Consider the following 20619-nt stretch of genomic DNA (forward strand, 5'->3'; position numbering starts at 1 on the left):
ACAGTAAGGCTCCGCCTTCTCTCCCTTTCTTCGTAGCACCTAAGTGTCAGCTTACAGAGTCGCAGGTGCCCTCTCTCTCCTTCACTGGAGTGTGACTTGGTGGTGCTTCATCTGTTATATCCCTAGCTCGGGGGACAGGACCTAGCATGTAGTAAGGACAGTAATGGCCCAGGGTGCCCGCTGCTGTGCCAGGTGCTATTTGTATATGAACTACAGTATTCATAACAGTCTTCAGAGGTAGGTGTGTTATTTCCCCTGTTCACACCTGGGAATGCCGAGTCACGGGGGAAGGGAGTTGTCTGTGCCCAGTGTCACACGGTGAATGAGGGGAAGGACAGGCGTCTTTCTCAGACCCTGGACCTGTAGCCACTTGCTCTGATCTCTCAGTGGGAAACTTCACTGTTATTTTTGTTACTAATCTGACAAACAGCTTTTAAAATGGTTAGTACCCATGTATGCAGAATTCTTCAACCATCATCTCTCATTTGGTCCTGACTGTGGAAGAAGAAGTGTAACATTTTTATTACTCCTCCCACCCCACCCCCATTTACAGGTAGGAAAACAACAGATAGTGTTTATTGGGCATGTCCCTGTGACCAGCACATTTAGTAACTCTCTTAATCCTTGCAACAATCTCATTAACTTAGTGGTATTATACACATTTGACAGATGGGAACACTGAGGCAAAGAAGTGAAATGACTTGCCCAGGGCCATATGGCTAAGCAGTGATATATCTGGGGTCTCAAACTCTGGTTTGTGGCTTCAGAGACTGTTTTTGTGAATGCTTCCTTGTGATCTGGGGAGGAAAAGCTAATCGTGCACAGCTACCCAGCCTCGAAGTGGCAGAGCTGGAGGTGGACATCAGTCAGCCTTGGCCACCACAGCTGTGTTATCCTGTACCTGAGAGCAGAAGGGAGAGTTACCTCCTTGAATCCCTGAACTTGGGTTTCCAACCTTTGGGTGACAGGGAAGGAAAAAACGAGTGACTGCATCTTGATCACTCCGCTGGGAATGAGGACCCCTGACCTCAACTTCCTCCCTCTTTTCATGATGCTGGGTTGTATTTCAGGATGGCCTATCTGCTTAGCCAAGCCTCGGTCACAGGACAGGCCTTTGAAAGCAGGTGCCTAGTTATATTTCCCCAGAGAAAATCGATAGTACTGCTGATGGTAGAAGTCCTTCCAAAGTGTGTGTACGATTTTCTTTGGGCTAGAAGGACACCGCATGTCTTTATGAGACACATTAGTGCCTGTTAGACTGGCTGGTGAGCTGTGGGCGGGGTGCAGTATGCATTGGGGGCTGGCTAGGAGAGAGGGGAGGGAGAATCGTGTCCCTAGGAGTGTAGGAAGTCTGGCAGTACTACACAAACAAAAACATTTCCTTCAGGGCCAGCAGCCCCACGGCATTGGGCAGCACCCACCAGCAAACAATAAAACAGGGCCTGCGACTGCTGCTGATTGCAGGCCGATGCTGTTGCGTGGGGTGGCAGCCCATCGCGGAGGCGGGCATCAGGGGTTCTCTCTGTGGAGCCATCAGAGATGTGTTTACGTGGGCTGTTTGTTCCCTGGAAGTGCGTCTCCCTTCTTCTCCCTTAGCCTGCCCCGTGCATCTCTGACGCCCAGCTCCTGTCTCCCGTGGCCCCATGCCCACTCCCCTCTCTTCCCATCCTGTCTCCCGGCAGCTCACTCACCAGCTGCTCAGTGACTCAGTCCTCTCTGACCGCTTTCTCCCCGACTGTGCACATCCTGTGGTCCCCCAGCCTCGGAGATGCTACAGTTGGAATGGGAAGGCGGCTGCACTGTGTGTGCTGGAGCGTGTGCACACCGGGGGTGTGCCGAGCCCGTGCCACCGTCATCTCATGTAACCCTTGCTCCCGCCCTCTTAGTAATATTCTTACTCCTACTCTACATGCGAGGACTGTGTCTAGAGAAGTCCAACAGCATGCTCACTTTTCTGAAGCTAACAAGTGGCAAAGCAGGGATGGCAGCTTAGGTCTTCCTGGCTCTGAAGCACATCCTTTCTCCCTTTTTAAGTTCCCTCTAAGTGACCAAGGAGGCTTTTGAAGTCTGACATCTTATAACTGGTTTTTACCACAGTTGCCACGCCAAGCATAGCTCCCTCTGATGTACTTCTGGTGAGTGTCTTTGCACATGTCCCGTTCTCATCGAAGCCATAGGAAGTATCATTTCAGTATCTGTTGTGTGAGTTGCTGGCGGGGCATGCCCTTCAGCTTATTGTTCATGGGAACACACTCAAGGAGTTCTGCAGGAAGGCCCCCATCCAGGATGTTCCTGGAAGACCCGCCTGGTGGGGTTTGTACAAACAAAGTGTGACCCTGCCAGCTCAGCTGAAGCCCTGCCTTAAGCCGGGAGGATCTCTGACCCCAGCGGAAAAGGCTGCTGTCTTCATCACTCACCCGGGAGGCTGCTGCAGGCTAGTCGTGAGCTCTCTGTCCGTCTGCCAAGAGGCTTCTGGGCAGACTCTTGCCTTACGCTTAGACTGGTTGGTACCTTGGTTTCTGCACAAAATCCAAGTCTGATCTCACTTCTGCTTCGCTCAGACATCTGTGATATTCTCTGTTGGTCTTAGAAGCAGTCTGCTCTTTTTTTTAAATTTTATTATGGTGAGATATACATAGGACTCCCCTATAGCTCAAGTGGTGAAGAATCTGCCTACAATGCAGGAGACCAGGGTTCAATCCCTGGGTCGGGAAGATCCTCTGGAGAAGGGAATGGCAATCCACTCCAGTATTCTTGCCTTAAAAATCTGCCATTTCACAGATCGCCAGTCCAGGTTGGATGCATGAGACAAGTGCTCCGGGCTGGTGCACTGGGATGACCCAGAGGGATGGAATGGGGAGGGAGGTGGGAGGGGGGTCCAGGATGGGGAACACATGTAAATCCATGTAAATTCCTGTCAATGTATGGCAAAAACCACTACAATATTGTAAAGTAATTAGCCTCCAACTAATAATAAATGGAAAAAAAAATCTGCTGTTTCAGTTATTTTTAAATGTACAGTTCAGTGATATTAAGTACATTTACACTATTGTACAATCTCCAGAACTCTTTTCATCTTGTGAAACTGAAACTTTGTACCCATTAAAAGCAATAGTCCCCATTCCCAGATCCCGCAGGTCCCTGGTAATCTCTGTGTTACTTCCTGTGTCTGTGAATTTAACTATACCAGGTACATCATATAAGTAGAATCATATAATATTTGTTCTGTTGAGTCTAGCTTATTTCATTTAGCATAATCTTTTCAAGGTTTATACATGTTATAGCAGAATTCTCTTGCCTTTTTAAGGCTGAATCACATTCCACTGTGTGTATCTACCCAGTGTGTATGTCCATTCATCCGTCAGTGGATCTGCTAAGTCAGAATGCGGCATTGAAGGGCCTGCGTACTAGTCTTGCCCTTGCCAGGCTCACCAGCCTCCTCTCTGGGTATAGTCCTTCTCCTCTGCTTTCTGTGCCGCAGCCACACTGCCTTTTTTCAGTTCCCCAAGAGCGGGACCCTCCTCACCTGGAAAAAGGCCTTCATTTTACCTGGACCATTTGCTCTGGTGGGAATGACCTTCGCCTAGCTTCTCCACTCTTACTCATCTGAACTTAAATATCCCTTAACATAAATATCTTCACATTTTCTTCTGGAGTCCCATGGGAGAGTGTGGTTGGACCCCTGCTTATTATTTTCATAGAGCTCTTCATGTCTTTATCATGGTTCTTACCACTGCAACTTATTGATTAACTGTGTATGTGTTTGTTTAATGACTGCCTTCCTTGCCAGACTGTAAACCCACTCTGACATAGTGGATGGAACACAACAGGTGCCCGGTAAATAGGTGCTGAATGAAACTGTAAACTAAGTGAATGAATGAATACCAGAAAAAGAGATGTTAAATTACTAATCAGATCTCAAAAAAATCATCTTGCTGGAGCCTCGATTATTTGCCCTGTCATTTCTCATTTGATAAAAACTTGAGTACACTCTTCATTGTTTGAAGATACCTCTGTAGTTACCATCGGGCTTCCCCTGGGGGCTCAGTGGTAAAGACTTCAACTGCCAATGCAGGAGATGCAGGTTCCATCCCTGGGTTGGGAAGATCCTCGGGAGGAGGAAATGGCAACCCACTCCAGTATTCTTGCCTAGAAAATCCCATGGACAGAGATGCCTGGTGGGCGGTAGTCCATGGGGTCACGAAAAGTCAGACGTGACTGAGCATGCCCATACACACTATAGTTACCAAACATGAACAGCAGTAGCCATAAAGGCAGCTTACTGCTTTGTCTGATTGTTTATTTCCTACCATGCTTTGTACTGTTCACTTTCCATATATTATCTTATCTTCACAAGCACTCTGAAAGGTAGAGGCTCGGGCTTTCTGTTTGTTTATTTTCAGTCCCTATTTCCAGATGAGAGGACCAGGGCTCAGAGTTTAAATCACTTGCCTAAGGTTACTCAGCCCGTACATGGCAGGTGCAGAAGTGGAGGGGTGTCAGGGCGGGATGGAGCACCTTCCTCTCTGCTAGCACCCTTCCCCTCATTAACGGAGAGAACTCAGTTTCTCTCTCTTTTATAAATGAGGTGTCTGCGTTGTTTTCTTTGAATCCAGAGTTTTATGGCTAAAGAAGAATGTGAAAACCTCAGGTCTTCAAAACGAATTTGATGCCCCCTTTTCAGCCTCACGCCTTCCTGCCAGCATATCTCCTACCATGCTTCTGCCTGCAGTGGCCTGTCCTTTATTCTGCAGCCAGTGAGTCACTATGCATCTCTAGGGCACTTCCTAAACCTCGCAGCAGAATGAGCTGTGCTCTCCACGTCCTCCTTCCTCCTGCAGAAAGTCTGTCCCTCCATCCCAGCAGTGCTCTTCCTCAGCAGTGGTTGATGAGTCTGTCTGCACTGCTGGGCTGAGCCTATGGAGGAGTTGGACCAGGCCTCCCTCGTCTCTGGCGCTCCTCAGCCCGGCTCGGGATCTGGCAGCGAACACTGGGGCTCCCGCCAATGCTTGATGAGTGAATGCAGGCCAAGTGCAGAGCGGGTGCTCAGAACCAACCGACTGAGCCCAGAGCCTGAAATACAACTAGCCTGAGCTCACAGAACACCGTGAATGCGAGATGGAGATGATCAGATGTATCACTGGTTTGGAAAGGCATTACAATATTTCCATAATAGAGTATGTTTCTTTTCTAAAACAGATGTGCCCTCGTTGTTTCATGAGGAAGTAATTAAGTGTGTTTGATTAAAACATTCATAGACGCTATCATTTATTCAAGGCTCCTACTATATGCTGCTGTCTTTACTGGTACTTTATATACGTCGTGTCTGCTTCTCCCAACCCCCCTGGACAAGGTGTTTTCATTATCTTCACTTCAGAGATGGAGAAACCGAGGTGGAGAGAGATTAAGTAGCTTGCCCGAGGATAGTCAGCTTCTGAGTGATAGATACAGGAATAAAACAGGTCTGACTGTACTTCAGAATTGAGCCTTTCCATTACCCTGACTGCTTCCAACCTTGTATTTTGGATTCGTTCAGCTCAGCATCACCCTGAACCAGCATGCAGATGCCCTCTTCCTCTCAGCACTTCCTGTGCCTGGCATCCCCTCCCTCTCTTCCCTTCTCCCCCGCACCCTCACTGTACCCCCCACACCCTCACTGTACCCCCCACACCCTCACTGTACCCCCCACACCCTTCCTGTACCCCCCACCCTCACTGTACCCCCCCCCACTTTCTTAGATTATTGCCTCTGTATTTGCATCCTGAAACTGACATATTTTTGTCAATGTCAATAATTAAATACTACAATATGTGGAAACTGGTGTCAATAGTGTAATAGTGTCACATTTTCATTAATAAATATAAAAAATACTTTATTAAGGCCAAATTACATATATTATGATTTTGTTTTCTTTATGTAGCCATTTACTCTCAAGATTTTTTGAGTCCCAATTTGTATAATTTTGAACATGTGATTTTTTTCCTCCATGTAAAATATAACAGTGTAGTAAAATACATTTTTTTATTTTTTTAAAGGTTGTCTAAAAAGCAAGCTATTTCAAATTATATATGAAATGTTAGATTGAAATACTTCTCTGTAAAGAAGTTTAAGAGGTTTCTTACAGACTTAGATTCATTTATTTTCTGCCCCTCCTAGTGTTTCAGCAGGATTAAGTTTTTTGAATCAGCGGATCAAGTTTTAATTTTCCTGTTCCTTCCTTATACTGACATATGCTTTGGCAGAACAAAAAAGAGACCTAAACATGTCAGCATGATTTTTGTTCAATGAATTAAAAACCATAAAAGTAACAAGATCTGATCCAAATCCCTAAACTCCTGACATGGTGGTTTTGTCCTTTTCAGTCCCAAGATTCATATTACTGACTTTGAAAAAAGCTTTCTGCCTGGAAGCAGAAGTAATGGCAGCAGCACATAATTTATTTGAAATAGACTGCAAGGGTAGGCAGCCTGGAGTAGGGGGAAGAATGCAGCCTGGAAAGATCTGGATTTGAATCCCAGTTCTGTCACTCAAGCCCACAGGCTAGTTACTTAATGCCTGTGTACCTCAGTTTCCTCATTGGAAAATGGGGGTTTTAGAATCTAGTTTGATGAGTTGTAAGGTTCAGTGAGGGAATAAAGTACTCACCTAGCATTGAGGGGTTTAATACTGGTAGGAGTCAGGATTATATTCATTTTGAGAATATTTTGAGAATTTGAGAATTTTTGTGAATTCAAATAGTTGGATCCAGAAGAATTTATTTATCACTCAGCTGTCCACTTTATCTTCACAGCTTGTCCTGTCTCAAAATTCTTTCATTTTTTTCTCATCCTATCAGAGAAAAAGTACTAGGTAAATGCCGCTTAATCTTTAACTCCTATTTGTCACTGTTTCACATGGAACACTTATACCCAGGATTTGCGATTATCCTTCACAAGCCAGAACCATGTTGACTTAAGGGTCAGGAACCATATGCCAGTGATGTCCAGTTCAGAATTCAGGAGGCAGAGACTTTTTTCATACTGACACCATTGGCTTTTGAAGCAGGCCAACATAGGTTTGGCTTTGTTTAAGATACCAAAGTTTTCCATCCCTAAAATGGAGTTTGTGATCTTAAAAGACCCTCTGTGATATGGCTTGCCAGCCTCTTTTCCTGTTACTCCCTTCTTTGCTATCTCTGCTCCATTTGGTTCTTCACATGACCACAATCTCCTAGTAACCTAAAGCCTTTGTGCATGCTTTTTCTTCCTCCTGGAAATCCCTACCAATACTGGCAACTCACATGTATTCTTTAGATCCTTGTGGGCTATTAGTCAGGATAGGATGAGCAGTGCTGTAGTAGTCATCCCCCAGATTTCCATGGCTCAAACAGTAGAAACATTTCTCGTTCATGCCAAGTGGGGCATTGTTCACCATTGTCTCTCTGGGACCCAAACTGATGGAAGTTCCCTCTCGACTTGCACTGCAGCCAGCGGGAACAAATGTGGTAGGGTGCATGTGAGCTCACAATGGTGACACCCATTCTGCTCACATCTCATTGGCCAAAGCAAGTTGTGCAGCCACACCAAACTTCAGAGGGGACAGGAAGTGCATTCCTACCGGAAGGAATAAGAATCAGAATACCAGTGAACAAACCTAATGACAGCCACACTCAGATATTGTTTCCTCAGGAAAGTCTTCCCTCCCCCAACTGACCGCTCCCCAAACACGGACACGCTCTATTGTAAAAGTCTCTTTACTTAGCTCTTGGCCTAGCTAAGCTCCCTCAGAGCAGGAGAGAGGTCTGTCACCTTCATCGTTGCACGCTTGGTGCGCAACCAGCATTCTGGTCCTGACAGGTAGTAGTGTGCACACGAGCAAGAAACCAAGACAGGACAAGCATGTTGGCTTTTGCGATGATTAAGTGTAAAATAGGAATAATAACTGCTTCATACAATTGTAAGGGTCAGCTTACAAAAAGTTCTAGAGTGCTTGTCCCAGAGATTTATAATAGGCCTTCAGTGTGCTCATGGTTGTTATTATGATAAGGACATTAGTAGTTAAAATAACGACATTTATTAAGCATGTTTAATATGCCAGACACTCTCATGGGTACTTTAAGGAAGTTAAATGGTACAGTATTCTCATGTGTTGTGTCTGGGTCAATGCTAAAGCGATTCACAAGTAATTTGTCATAATAATAGTTAAGGTTCTGAAGGCTACTACTTATTTGTTTTGGATGATTTAGAGCTATAGAGATGATACTGTTTCTGTAGCATCTCATTCATTGGCATTTTTTTCTTTAGTCGGAGACAAAGGGGTGGAATTACAGCTAATAGTTGCTTTGTTTTAAAATGTGCCAGGGTCAATGTTAAACAAGTTACACAGACCATTCTATAATCTTCACACCACCCCTTTAAGTCAGGTACTGACAATCCCATTATACAGATGGGAACCCTGAGGAAGGGAAGTCAGTTATGCATCCAATAAGAGGCATGGCCAGGATTTAACTTCAGGGCTGCCTAGACTCTCTGGCTCATGATTTTAAGCAGCACGCTTACTGGCTGTCCTCAGTTATCTCACCAGGAACCTTCCTTGACCCTGAGCATCCTCCTGGGCGTGTGTCAGGAATGTGAAGATCTTCTACCGACGGAGAGTACAGTTATAAACTGCTGAGCTAGTGCATAAAGTGATGTTGAATTCTTGGCAGGCAGTTCATACATGGGATGATTGTATTGAACTTTTTTTTTTTTGTCTTTTATCAGAGTAACCCGGGAGCACAGAGAAATGCTGGTGAAGCTGGCTAAACAGAACACAAACAAGGCCAAAGACTCTTTACGGAAGGTTTGTGCCAACGCGATAAACAAGGTGAAGAAATCAAAGGACAAGGCCTCCGAGGATACCATTAGGCTCATAGAGAAACAGGTACTATTGCCAACAGATGTCGTATTTACATATCTGACCCAGAAAATCATTGTTCACATCTGAAGTGAAGAAAACGAAAACAGAGTACCCCCAGTTCTTTCACTGACATGACTGGCATTGGCCGAGTCTGTCCTGGGCTGGACCCTGGGAATACAGAGGAGGGGAGAGGAAGCTGCTGACCTTACTGTGTTCCACTCTCACCTGAGCACTTTACAACACTTAATTGTCCCCGTCACTGCAAAGTGAGGTGGGTGGTGAGGAAACTGGGGTTCACAGGAGGGAGGAAACTTGCCCAAGGTCACACTCTGGTCAGTGGTAGCTGTAGCACCCAAGCCAGCAGACTGATCTCAGAGCCTCTGCTCCAGGACGCTCCTGTCTGTGCTTGGCTGTCTGGGTGCTGAGAAGTGAGGACCTGGCCCTGTTTGTAGTGTGCTGAGTGAGGGCGCTTGAACAAGTCTTAAAGGGGCGACTGGAGCGAAACGGAGACGAGGAGGAATGGGTAACAGCGTGTACAAAGGTGTGGTGATGGAAAAGGGCACTGTTCAGTGAGATGACTGTGGCTTGGACCCAGGATGACATAGGGAAAGGGCAGAGGTGACAGTGGCCAGCTCACTGCGGGTTTCCTGTACCAGGTTGAGGAGTTTGAACTTTAACATGTCCAGAGGTTCCCATGTTGGCTCTGCATCTTTGTTGGTCATTTGTGGCCACACTGATGCTACATAACATACCACCTTGAAATTCAGTGATGTGTATTTGAAGCATTTTCTTATTCCTGTCTCTCTGGGTCAGCTGGGAGGTAGCTCTTCTAGGCTGAGCTCGATGTGGCTCAGCCATTGGGACTTCCCAGGTGACTCTAGTGGTAAAGAACCCACCTGCCAATGCAGGAGATGCAAGAGATGCAGGTTTGAGCCCTGGGTTGGGGAGATCCCCTGGAGAAGGAAATGGCAACACACTCCACTATTCTTGCCTGGAGAATCCCATGGACAGCTGGCGAGCTACAGTCCATAGCATCGCACAGAGTCAGACACAACTGAAGTGACTTAGCATGCACCTTCTCAGATCTTGGGTCTTAAAGTCAGCTCTGCATCTCTCTCAATCTTCTGGAGTCAACAAGCTTCCCAGGGCATCTTTTCACAGCAACAGCAGATGGCAAGAGCATAAGCTACTCAAGTACATTTTAAGCACCTGCTCTTTTCACATTCCACTGGCCAGGCAAATCTCATGTGCCAAGCCCAATATCACTGTGGAAGGGAAGTATATATGTTCATGGAGGTCTGGGGGAGGGGGTGAATACTTCTTGAGCAATAATCTAATCTGTCGCGGCATTAGAGTCACTTGAGGAGCTAATAAAAATATGGTTATATGGGGCCCCTGCTCTCAGAGATTCAGTCAGTGAGTCAGGGGTGGGGCCTAGGGTTCTGCATTTTAAAATGCTTCCCAGATGATTCTGATGCAGTGACTCCCTTGAATGATTATTTTTTCAGAGCATTATTTTTTCAGCAGAGCATCACACTTGTGTTTGAAGGTTGACTGTGGTGGCTGGGTGGAAACCAGATTGTAAGGGGCATAACTGGAAGTTGGGAGGCTGCTGCAGGAATCCAGCCAGCCTGAACTTATGTGGTACCCATGTAATTAAGACAGAAAGATTAAAAAAAAAAAAAGACAGAAAGATGATTTACCAGTATTGAGGAGACAGAATGTTTAGCTTATAAGCATTATAAGGGACTTTCCCAAAGCCTCCATCATCCACGATAAAAGCATTATGTTGCGAAGATTGAACAGGAGTGTGAGCAGGATAGGGCATAAAGAGGAAAGATGGGGAGGCTAGGAGAGTCGTTAGGGGGTCATGAGGACCCCTTCAATTGACTGTTCCTTCCTCTTAGACTAACAGAATGCTAGTCATAGAGCAGGCCCAACAGTTACTCAGGGAAGAATTTTAGATGAATGTCTGGGCCTCCTACATTTTCTGATTCAGTCGGTCTGCGCAGGAATGTGTATTTTTGGAAGGCTCCCCAGACAAGGAAAAACGGAAGAGGCAGTGACGCGGAAGCATGGCTGTGTACCCCTGTCGTGGCACAGGGGTTAGAGAGGGGTTCTACACTCGGTGTCTTGGGACCTTGGGCAAGTTCTTGGAGCCTGTTTCCTCTGTGGAAAGGGGCTTGGAATTCCCGCTGTGAAGGGATGCTCTGGGGATGCTGGAAGCACAGTGCGAGCGTCTGACACTGAGCCCCTCAGGCCTCGCCTCCTGCCCGCCCTCTGGCCTCCTTTTTCCCTGCATTGGCTCACAGAGACTCCTAGACCGGCCTGGCCTTTTCCGAGCACTCACTAGGCCTTGTAAGAGTCCAGCTGGGCCAGCTCCTTGTCCATCTCCCAGGGGATTTCATCGCTGTAGCAGACACTTGGCCTTTTCGTTGCTTTCCGGTGGTGAGCCTGTGACCTCTGATGCCCTTCAGGCACTCTCTCAGCAAGTCTGGGCCTCTGCCTCAGGGACTAGAGTGCATGCTCCTTGGAAAAGGAAGAACGATCACATAACCGGCACTTGTTTTTTTAAAATGTCTTCTTGTACTTTAAGAAAAAAAATTATTCAAGTAATGTTAATTTATAATACTGTATATTTCATGTATACATTATTCTACAACATTCTTTTTCAACTTCTGTATACACTACGGTATGTCCATCACCAGAAGTTTAGTTTCCATCCATCACCATACACAGTGACCCCTCCTTTAACCCTTTTGCACTCCCCTCACATTTTCGGTGTAGGCCTTCAGGTTATCTCTGTAAACATATATGGAATATTACAAGAAAAAAGGTCATGCTATATGTAGTATTACATGATACATCCAGTGCATTAATCTTTATTATTTAAGATATTATCACTTAAATGTTAGCTTTTACCATTGTTGTTAATAACTTTAATTATTGTCATATGGTTAAAAGTTTGGGTAAGAAAATATTCAGGAGACAGCCATGTGCGCACTTCATTTTTTTCTTGTTTCCCCAATAGAAGGCATCAATCTGGAGTTTTGGGTGTGCTTATTTATTGTTGTTATTTATTAATTTGTTTAAGCAAGACAGGAACTAATTTCTGCTTTATCAAAAAGCTTTTATAATGTATTTTTAAATTTTGTTTCTGATTATCAAAGCAGTGAAGGTTCATTGTAGAAAATGTAGAGAATTCAGAAGACTTTAAAAATGGGGAAAATTCACCCTATAGTCCTGGATTTGGGGATATTTCTCCTTTCCCCCCTTTTTTAACTACTTAGTTTTAAAAAAATATTTGGTAGTTTATTTATTAATATACCCTTTATTTGTTATATTTATTTTTCAGTTGTTTGACCCTGCTGGGCAGCATGTGGTATCTTAGTTCCCTGACCAGGGATCAAACCCATTCCCCCTGCATTGGCAGTGTGGAGTCTTAACCTCTGGACTGCCAGGGAAACTTGGGAACTTAACTACATAGTTTTTAACATGATCAAACAACTTTCTATCCAGTTTTTTATTTTCTGTTTAGCATTAAGATTATTAGCATTTTCTTCTTAAAAAACTCTTTGTAAACAGCCACACTCTGATGGTTGCAAAATAGTCCATCTTGTGGTTATACTGTAATTCACTTTCATAAGCCCTCTTTTTGGACATTTAGTTTGTTTAAACTTTTTTGTTATTATAAATAAGGTTGCAGTGAATGTTTTTATACATAGATCTTTGTTGAGATGACTTTCCTAGGATAGAGTCTCATGTGTGGAATTATAGCACAAGGAAAATGCATATTTTTAAGGTTCTTGTTTTGTACTGTCTAAATCACTTGCAGGGTGTTTAGAATATGTGTATTTTAAAAATTCTTGGCCTTTTCTAATCCTTGACATTTGAACCTAGCATTTTTGATGTGAACTTAAAGTGTTGCTTACCTTAGAAGTATTGCTTTTACTTCCACATTCCGCAGAAAAGATTTATTCTTTCTATAAATCCATAAACCTTTCTAGATGATAATATACCTATGCATTTCCGATTTATCGACTTAGGGATTTATCCAAAATAACTTCTCAAGAATCTTATCTACAGAGTTGTACATTGATGTATTATGTATAATAGAAAGCTGGGGAGAATTCCCTGGCGGTCCAGTGGTTAGGGCTCCATGCTTCCCCTGCAGGGGACAAAAGTTCCATCCCTGGTCAGGGAAGTAAGATCACACATGCCGCGTGGCGCAGCTGGAAGAGAAAAAAACAACAACCTGAAAACGGTCTAAATTTCTGATAGTAGGAAAATAGCTTGTTTTACATCCATTCACTGGACTCTCTATATAGATATAAAAACACTTTGCAGCCACAGTGAGTTTTCCTTTTTAAGGTAAGATGCAAAAACACTTATTATTAAGTTTCATGTATGTGAAAAGTTTGGCAGCTTATTTACTTCAAAATATTAATGGTGGTCACTTGGATTATGAACAATTGTAATTTTTTTTTTTTGTGAAATTTCTTTTTAAAAATTTTTTCCAAAATTCTTTTGCGGTCAGATTTTTTTAAAAAGCTATATTATTAAAGTGTTTCGTCTTTTGTGTACGAGAATAAAAGGGTTCAGTGGTATGTTCTCTCCACGCAGTCATGTCTGACCCCTACCGCTTCCCCCACAGCCTTCCCAATCCCCAACCCAGGCCAGCTCTGCTGAAGAAGGACCAGAGTCTTCCCACTTGGGACTCTTGACATCTGCCAGCCTGCTGTTTCACCTTTGCTTCAGTTTGCTACAAGTGGGTCTGCTGAACATTAAAGCACTTGGCAGAAACCCCCAGTAAACCTAGCCAAGATCCTTTCACTGCTCCCTTTTTCTGAGACCAGCCATTCCGAAGTGAAGCTGGGTGCTCGTGGGGCTGAAAGGCTCCTGTGCCGGCAGGCAGGCAGGTAGGCTGGGCTGAGCGAGGCAGTGGGCGGGAGACACACCCCACGGCACTGTGGGTGTGCTGGGCTGTGCTCCCCAGGTCTGCCCCACGGGTATCTGGTGGGCTCTTACCATCCCCCTTTTCCGTCTCCGCCTCTCATTGTCCTGAACGTATAAGGAGCCAGCGTTGATGATGACAGTCGTGACCATGACAGTGATGGCACTGATGATGTTATCCTCTTCATGAGGCAGCGTGTTGTAATAGAAAGAGCTCCTGCTGTGAAGACTGGCCTGAGTTCAAATCCTAGCTCTTTCATGTCTCCGCTTTTAAGGTCAGCAAATGACTTCACCTTCCTGCGCCTGTTTCTTCGTCTGTAAAGGGGAAACAGTAATGCCTGTCTCACAGGATTTGGCAAGAGGACCAAATGTCACAGAATACTTAAAAGCAGCTAGTGTGCTGGCTGGTCTTCAGTAGTCATTTGTCCTATTTGCCCATCCTGCTCCTCTCCCAGCCTTGTGACTTTCACTGTGGGACGGGGATGGGCGGTTTTAATGAGTCTAGCACAGCCTCCTTTGACTGAAGAAGGGCTAGGCCGGGTGCTGTGGGCTCCCTGAGGGGAGTAGCAGCACCACACTGGCAGTCCAGGGTGGGTGAGTTCTTGGCTCAGTCACATCACTGACTTTTTATGTGACTTGGGCAGGTCAGTTAAAATCCCATGCCGTGGTCTACTATCCTGTAAAATGGGGATAATATCTGTCCCATCTGCCTTATGGTATAGGTATGTGAGGTTGTTGGATCTGAATGAAGTCACAGAGGACAAAACACTTCTGCGTAGTGTGAACTGTTGTGCAACTATCAGGTGAAATAATATTAAAAGGAGATCAAACCAGTCAATCCTAAAGGTAGTCAGTCCTGAATATTCACTGGAAGGACTGATGCTGAAGCTGCAATACTTTGGCCAGCTGATGGGAAGAGCCGACTCATTGGAAAAGAGCCTGATGCTGAGAAAGATTGAAGTCAGGAGGAGAAGGGGGCAACAGAGGACGAGATGGTTGGATGGCATCACTGACTCAATGGGCATGAGTTTGAGCAGGTTTCGAGATGTGAAGGACAGGGAAGCCTGGTGTGCAAAGGTTGCAAAGAATGGGACAGGACTGAGCGACTGAACAACAACAAAGGGAGATAATAATAGTATTTTCTATATTTTGAACATGGTGTGAAGTAATGCATGTAAAGTTTTTAGCCCAGTGTTTGGCTCTTAGTAAATAGATGCTGTTGTTTGTATCCTTGTTGTTAATCATTGTTATTTTAAGATGGATAAGAACTTGAAGGTGGACTGTCCCCAAGGGCACTCTGTGCCTGTAATATGGCAGAGAGTTAGTAAATATTTTCATTAATTGATTAATTTAAAAAGAAGTCAGAAAGTGATAGTAAAAATCAGAGTAACACAAGCAACATTTGCATAGCAAATAACCAGTTTAAACATACTTGCATATTCATGATCTTATTTAACCCTCACAATTCCTTTCTGAGGGAGGGACTCACATCCCCATTGGAGAGATAAGGAAACTGAGACTCGGGGTGGGGAAATGACTGGCATCCCGTCACCCCACTGAGAACTGAAGCCAGAACCATGTTACCAGCCAGTTCCTCCAGGTACCCTTCTGCCCCTTAGTCCCAGTCTCTGTCCTCAGACGTCATCTTTCCCGAGGAGGCTTGCAGCCCTCGTTCCTGGCTGTCTCAGGCTACCAGCATGCGGGTGCCGGAGTGCTGCTGGGCACCACGCCACACCCCACACAAGGAGGCTGCTTGGGGTGGGGGCACAGGAAGCCTCTCGGGGGCTTGTGCCAGCTGAGCAAGGATCCCAGGCAGCCACTCTGAGCTGGGCCTGTTCAGAGTGCCCAGCAGCCCCAGAGCTTTGCTCTCCCCTCCTCCAAAATGTGCAGCTGTTGCTATGGCAAGAGTCTGGCTGTCTCCCTGCCTGGGACCAATTGCTCCAAATCCTTTTTAGTTGCTATCCTTTCCAGGGCATTTATTTCCCAGTTCCTGGCCAAGGCCTGTGGTCTGCAAATAAAGATGTCAAACAGCCGCTGTGCTGAGCACACAGAACTGGGGACCACACTGCCGCCTTCAGAGCTTCTGCCTGAGGCCTCTTAGACATGGGACTGCAGGCTTGCAACACTCACTCAGTTGTACTGTTTCTTTTTTCATTCTTAGAGGGAGTTTATGTTTCCTACAGAAAATGTGGAGGATACAGAAAAGCACAGAAAACTAATAATTATTCATTTAGGAAATATTTCCTGAGCTCTTGCTATGGACTAAGTTTTATGCTGAATGTGACAGATACCGACATGAATAATACATTTCCTGTCTTCCCATCACTAAAAGCTAATCACTAGTAATATTTTGACACGTTTTCTTCCAGTTTTAAAAATATGCATATTTTAAATATATTTGAGATCATTTCTGCTATGTATATACACATTTTGTATTATCTTTTTTCTTGAATTCAAGGGTAACATGGGCATGTTTCCATGATGTTATAAATAATATCTTGAAACATTATTTCTTTTTCTCTGATTACAAAAGCAATCTATGCTTGTTATAAAACAGACATGTCAGAACTGTATACTGGAATGTTATTTGTATTTTTACCCTCTCCATGAGAAGTAGACCGTCTTAACCCTTTTTAATGACTATATGTATTCAATTACATATACTATCATTTTAAGTTTTCTTATTTTTTATTATAAGCTTTGATAAATATCTTTGCATGTAGACCTTAAGAACATTTTCTCAGATTCTATTCATGTGATGATTTCCCAGTTGAGAGAATTTGGGGTTAAAATGATATGAACACTTGCATCAATTTGAATCCCTATCCATGATATGTGAGTTCATCCATTTCACCACAGCTCTGGTATTGACTATTATAATTAAAAAACCGCAACATCAAATTTTGTTAACTGTGATAACTAAATTATATCTTGGTTTAATTTGCATTTCTTCAGTGTCTATTGAATTTTCCATGTTTGTTAACCAGATGTACTTCATCTTTTTTCAAGATTTTTTTTTCTGCTTGTTTATTGGGATCTTAATATTCTCCTTATCAATTGGTATGAGGGCCTTACATAGCAGAGTGTCTGAAGTGTAGGAAATTCTAGAGTCTCATTAAGGGACCGATTAGACTGGCATCTCTGTGTTGGTGTGATTGTTACCTGTTTGGGGGCTCTGCGGTCAGACTACCCAGGATTAAATTCTTGTCATTGCTACTTTACAGCCATGGATCCTGAACAAATGATTTTAACTGCCTCAGTTTCCTCATCTGTGAAATGGGGACATAACACTGTCTCATGGTGTCTATTTCTTCCTGTCCGGAGTCAGTAAGAGCATATATACAAAGTTCTTAGTTCAGTGCCTGGCTGGGATGCAATTCACATGAGCTTTTGTCACCATTGTTATTTCCCAGATAACCTTCACAGTTCCAGAACATTTCTCCCCCTCCACTTCTCAGCCCCAGTTACCAGGTTGTGTCATTTTGTTTTTCTGCAGATCAGCCAAATGGCCGACGACACAGTTGCAGAGCTAGACAGGCATCTGGCCGTGAAAACCAAAGAACTCCTTGGATGAAAGCCCAGCAGGGGCAGCAGTGCTCCAGAGCCCAGTTCCTAGTGGATCCCACGGGTGGCAAATCGGCACTTCTCTATTCCATCCATACGGAAGGCTGTCACCTCACAGCTGTCAGTCCTGGTGGCTGACCGCCCTCCAGTGGGACACTGTTTATTCTCTTCCTCCTGTCCCCTGACCACCGTATCTGCTCCGGCCCTTCTGGCATGGGTGGTCCTCAGAGACGCTCTGTTGCTGACAGAAGGCCTGCGCTTGAACCATTTGTCTTGACCGTGACGTCACTAAGTTGTCAGGACCATTGGCAGGCTTGCCACTGTCTGCTCCTCATCTCGGGAGCCTCCTTTTCAGACAATTAGTCAGGCCCTGTCCCCACTTTTGAACTCTGCTTGAGCCAGTGTGAGCCTTCACCCGTGTTGGATACCTTTGCTAGAGGCCCATTTTCACCAAACGGTAAAACCTAGATAAATTGGAAAGAATAAAAAGCACAAAGGGATCGGTCTGGATTCATGATCTCCGAGGACAGTGTGTAAAGCATACAGAACAGTGCTCTTGCTCTTTTCCCTTACCATCCTCCCACTCCTTGCCTGGCCGGTCCTGTTCACCCTTGGGTCTCAGCTTGGATAGCGTGTCCTTTCCCCCTGCCCCAACCTAAGATGCCTGTTATTGGCTCTCCTAGCACTGTCCACTGCTTTTTTTTATCTGAACCTTAATATTCTTTTTGATAATTAGTCTGTATATTTTTAGTTTCCTTACACATTGGCATAATGTCTGGAACATAGTGAGCATTCAGTGTGTTGTGAATGAATGGCACATAGAAGCTGCTCAACAAATGCTGGCTGCTTTTCCTTTCTTTGCACTCTGAACACGGTTCTTCTGTCATTTTTCACTCTTGCCTCTGTCCTCAGCATTTACTCAGTAAAGAGATCTCTGTCCCCAGGACCTGTCTGTTACTGATGGACAAGTTGTTTATTGTGGCGCATCTTTGGGTACTAGGTTAAATTACGTTGTCCCCCCCAGTAATTCTTTTCCCTTTGTTCATTTATTCAGTCATTCATTCATAATCTAGCCATCATGAGCTAGATTCATAACACTTCTAGGTAATCTTTTTAATCCTCACAGTAAACTCACAAGATGTTTTGCAAATAGGAAAACTAAGACATGACCATATCCGATAACTTGACCAAAGTGTTAGAGGGTTTCATTGTCAGCCTCATTTTACAGAGAGGGGAGAGCTCAGAGAGGTTCAGTCTCTTGCCCGGGATTACACAGCTATCAACGGGCAGACCTGGGCATCACAGTGAGGCCTGATCTCAATCCTGTGCTCTGCCCAGTGCATCCTGCTGCCTTCACAAACGGTGGAGCGCCCACTTTGCGCCAGGTACTGTGCTCCGTGCTGGGACTACAAAGATGGGGGAGACACGGCCCCTGTCTTGAGAGGTGCATGGTCACTGGACTGTGTTGCTGTCTGTGGTCTCTTGGCCGGAAAGTAGAAGGCCTATTCCAGTTCTGCCAGATGTCTGCCTTTAGAACAGAACCCTCTCTGGCGGCAGCAGGGCCTGGCTACATTCCTGCCAAGCAGCATCCACATTCTCTCTGCTGTTTGCTTCCCCTCAGACTCTGTCCCCTGTGAGAGGTAATAAAGGTTGCGCTTCTCCCTCTGCTTGTACTGGCAGAACACGCTGCACAACAGCCAGTGGGATTCAAGGTCAGAATTAGGTCAAAGATGAAAGAAGGGAACACAGTCTCCAGCCCCGCTTACCTGTCCTCAGTCCAACTGCATCATTCACCAGCCCCGAGTAGCCATCTCACGGTTAGAAGTCAGCCAGGGGGAGGGACAGGGAAAGAAACAGCAATCAGGGGAGATATTTTTTAGGGGGTAAGCCACATGGCAGGGGCTTTGCAACAGTCTTTCGTGAGTGGCCGAAATCCCCCACTCACTACAAATGTGCTGCTCAAAGATGCAGGATTTTTTAATAAACAGAGGAAATGATAAATTATGTTGTAACTCCACTCCAAAGGCATTTGGTTCTTAACAGCCAAATCCTCTGTAGTCTTTAAATAAACAAAAACTTATTTGGTGAACAGACGGGGAGGAAAATGAAAGATTTTCTGTACTTGGGTTCCACATGTCAACAATTTCTCTCCTGTGTGTATGTTGGCCAAAGCCGTATATCATGATAAATGAATAAAGGAAAACCTCGAGCCCAGGGCAGTCAGGCGGCTCAGCAAATGGCTTTCAGCTGATTGCTCTATTTCGGTTGACATTTATCAAAGGGTTTCTCTGCTACCCTGCATGTCAGGCCTGCCGTGGTGGCAGGGACGAGAGGGCAACTACCTGTGTGGATGTGCTGAGGAGTGAGCGATGCTGGAGCCATTCATCCTCCCTTATCGAGTCTCTCTTGCACAAAGAAAACCCAGGTATGGAAATTCTGACACTTGCCGGAAAAATTAACCACGTCCTCTACTCAGTTCAACGGCTTTCAAAGTCCCATGAAAAATACAGGCCAAAGAGAATTTGGGAACTTCTTTATCTGTTTATTTTTTCTTCTTTCTTGTGTATGTGTATGTGTGTGTGTTAGAAATTACAGAAGAAACTGGAAGGTAAAAAGTTAAGCATCTCTTACAAATCCTGAATTGCATACTCCCCTTTAACAATTAGATGTATGTGCTTGCAGACCTTTCCCTATGTGTGTGTAATTTTTTGAAAAACAGGGATGTGCACCATTCTGTTTCTGTTTTGAAACTGGACTTTTTTTTTTTTAACTCAACATATCATGGCCCTCTAGCCCCTTTTTCATTGCCTTACAGTATTCCATAATAAGGATGTAATATAACTTATTATCACTCCCATGGTATTTTTTTTTTCCCATGGTATTTTAAAAAATAATTTCAACTGCGTTGGAAGATGTTTCTATTTATTTATTTTGAGAAAAAAGAACCGCTCATCTAAGTTGATCTCTTTTGAGGCCCTAGTCAGCCTCAGACTACCATTTATTAAGTCCCTCCTATAAACCAGGTACATTGCTGAACATTTTACATGTGTTACTACATTTAAATGTCCGAACAGTCCTCGTTGGTGTAGGTAAGACTCCTATCTGTGATTACATATTAGAAAACCAAGGTTCAGAAAGGCTACATACAGCTCTTAATAGTAAGTGCTGGAGTGAAGTTTGAGACTCGGATCTAACTTTTAAGTGGGGCCCCTGATCAATGCGCTT

The 20619-nt window shown here is 44.6% G+C and overlaps 1 protein-coding gene across 2 annotated transcripts in view; it reads left to right on the forward strand.

Moving 5' to 3' along the window:
* Positions 1-19631, forward strand: part of MRRF (mitochondrial ribosome recycling factor) — a 55630-nt gene extending 35999 nt beyond the window's left edge. For both annotated transcript variants that reach the window (XM_020907608.2, XM_020907607.2), the window contains exons 6-7: positions 8742-8901; positions 17327-19631. In XM_020907608.2, the coding sequence (XP_020763267.2) occupies positions 8742-8901; positions 17327-17404 (238 nt within the window). In that variant the 3' untranslated portion in view covers positions 17405-19631. The remainder of the gene's footprint in view (positions 1-8741; positions 8902-17326) is intronic.
* The last annotated feature ends 988 nt before the right edge of the window (positions 19632-20619 follow it).

The sequence above is a fragment of the Odocoileus virginianus genome, chromosome 2 (assembly GCF_023699985.2).
Source record: "Odocoileus virginianus isolate 20LAN1187 ecotype Illinois chromosome 2, Ovbor_1.2, whole genome shotgun sequence".
NCBI lineage: Eukaryota > Metazoa > Chordata > Mammalia > Artiodactyla > Cervidae > Odocoileus > Odocoileus virginianus.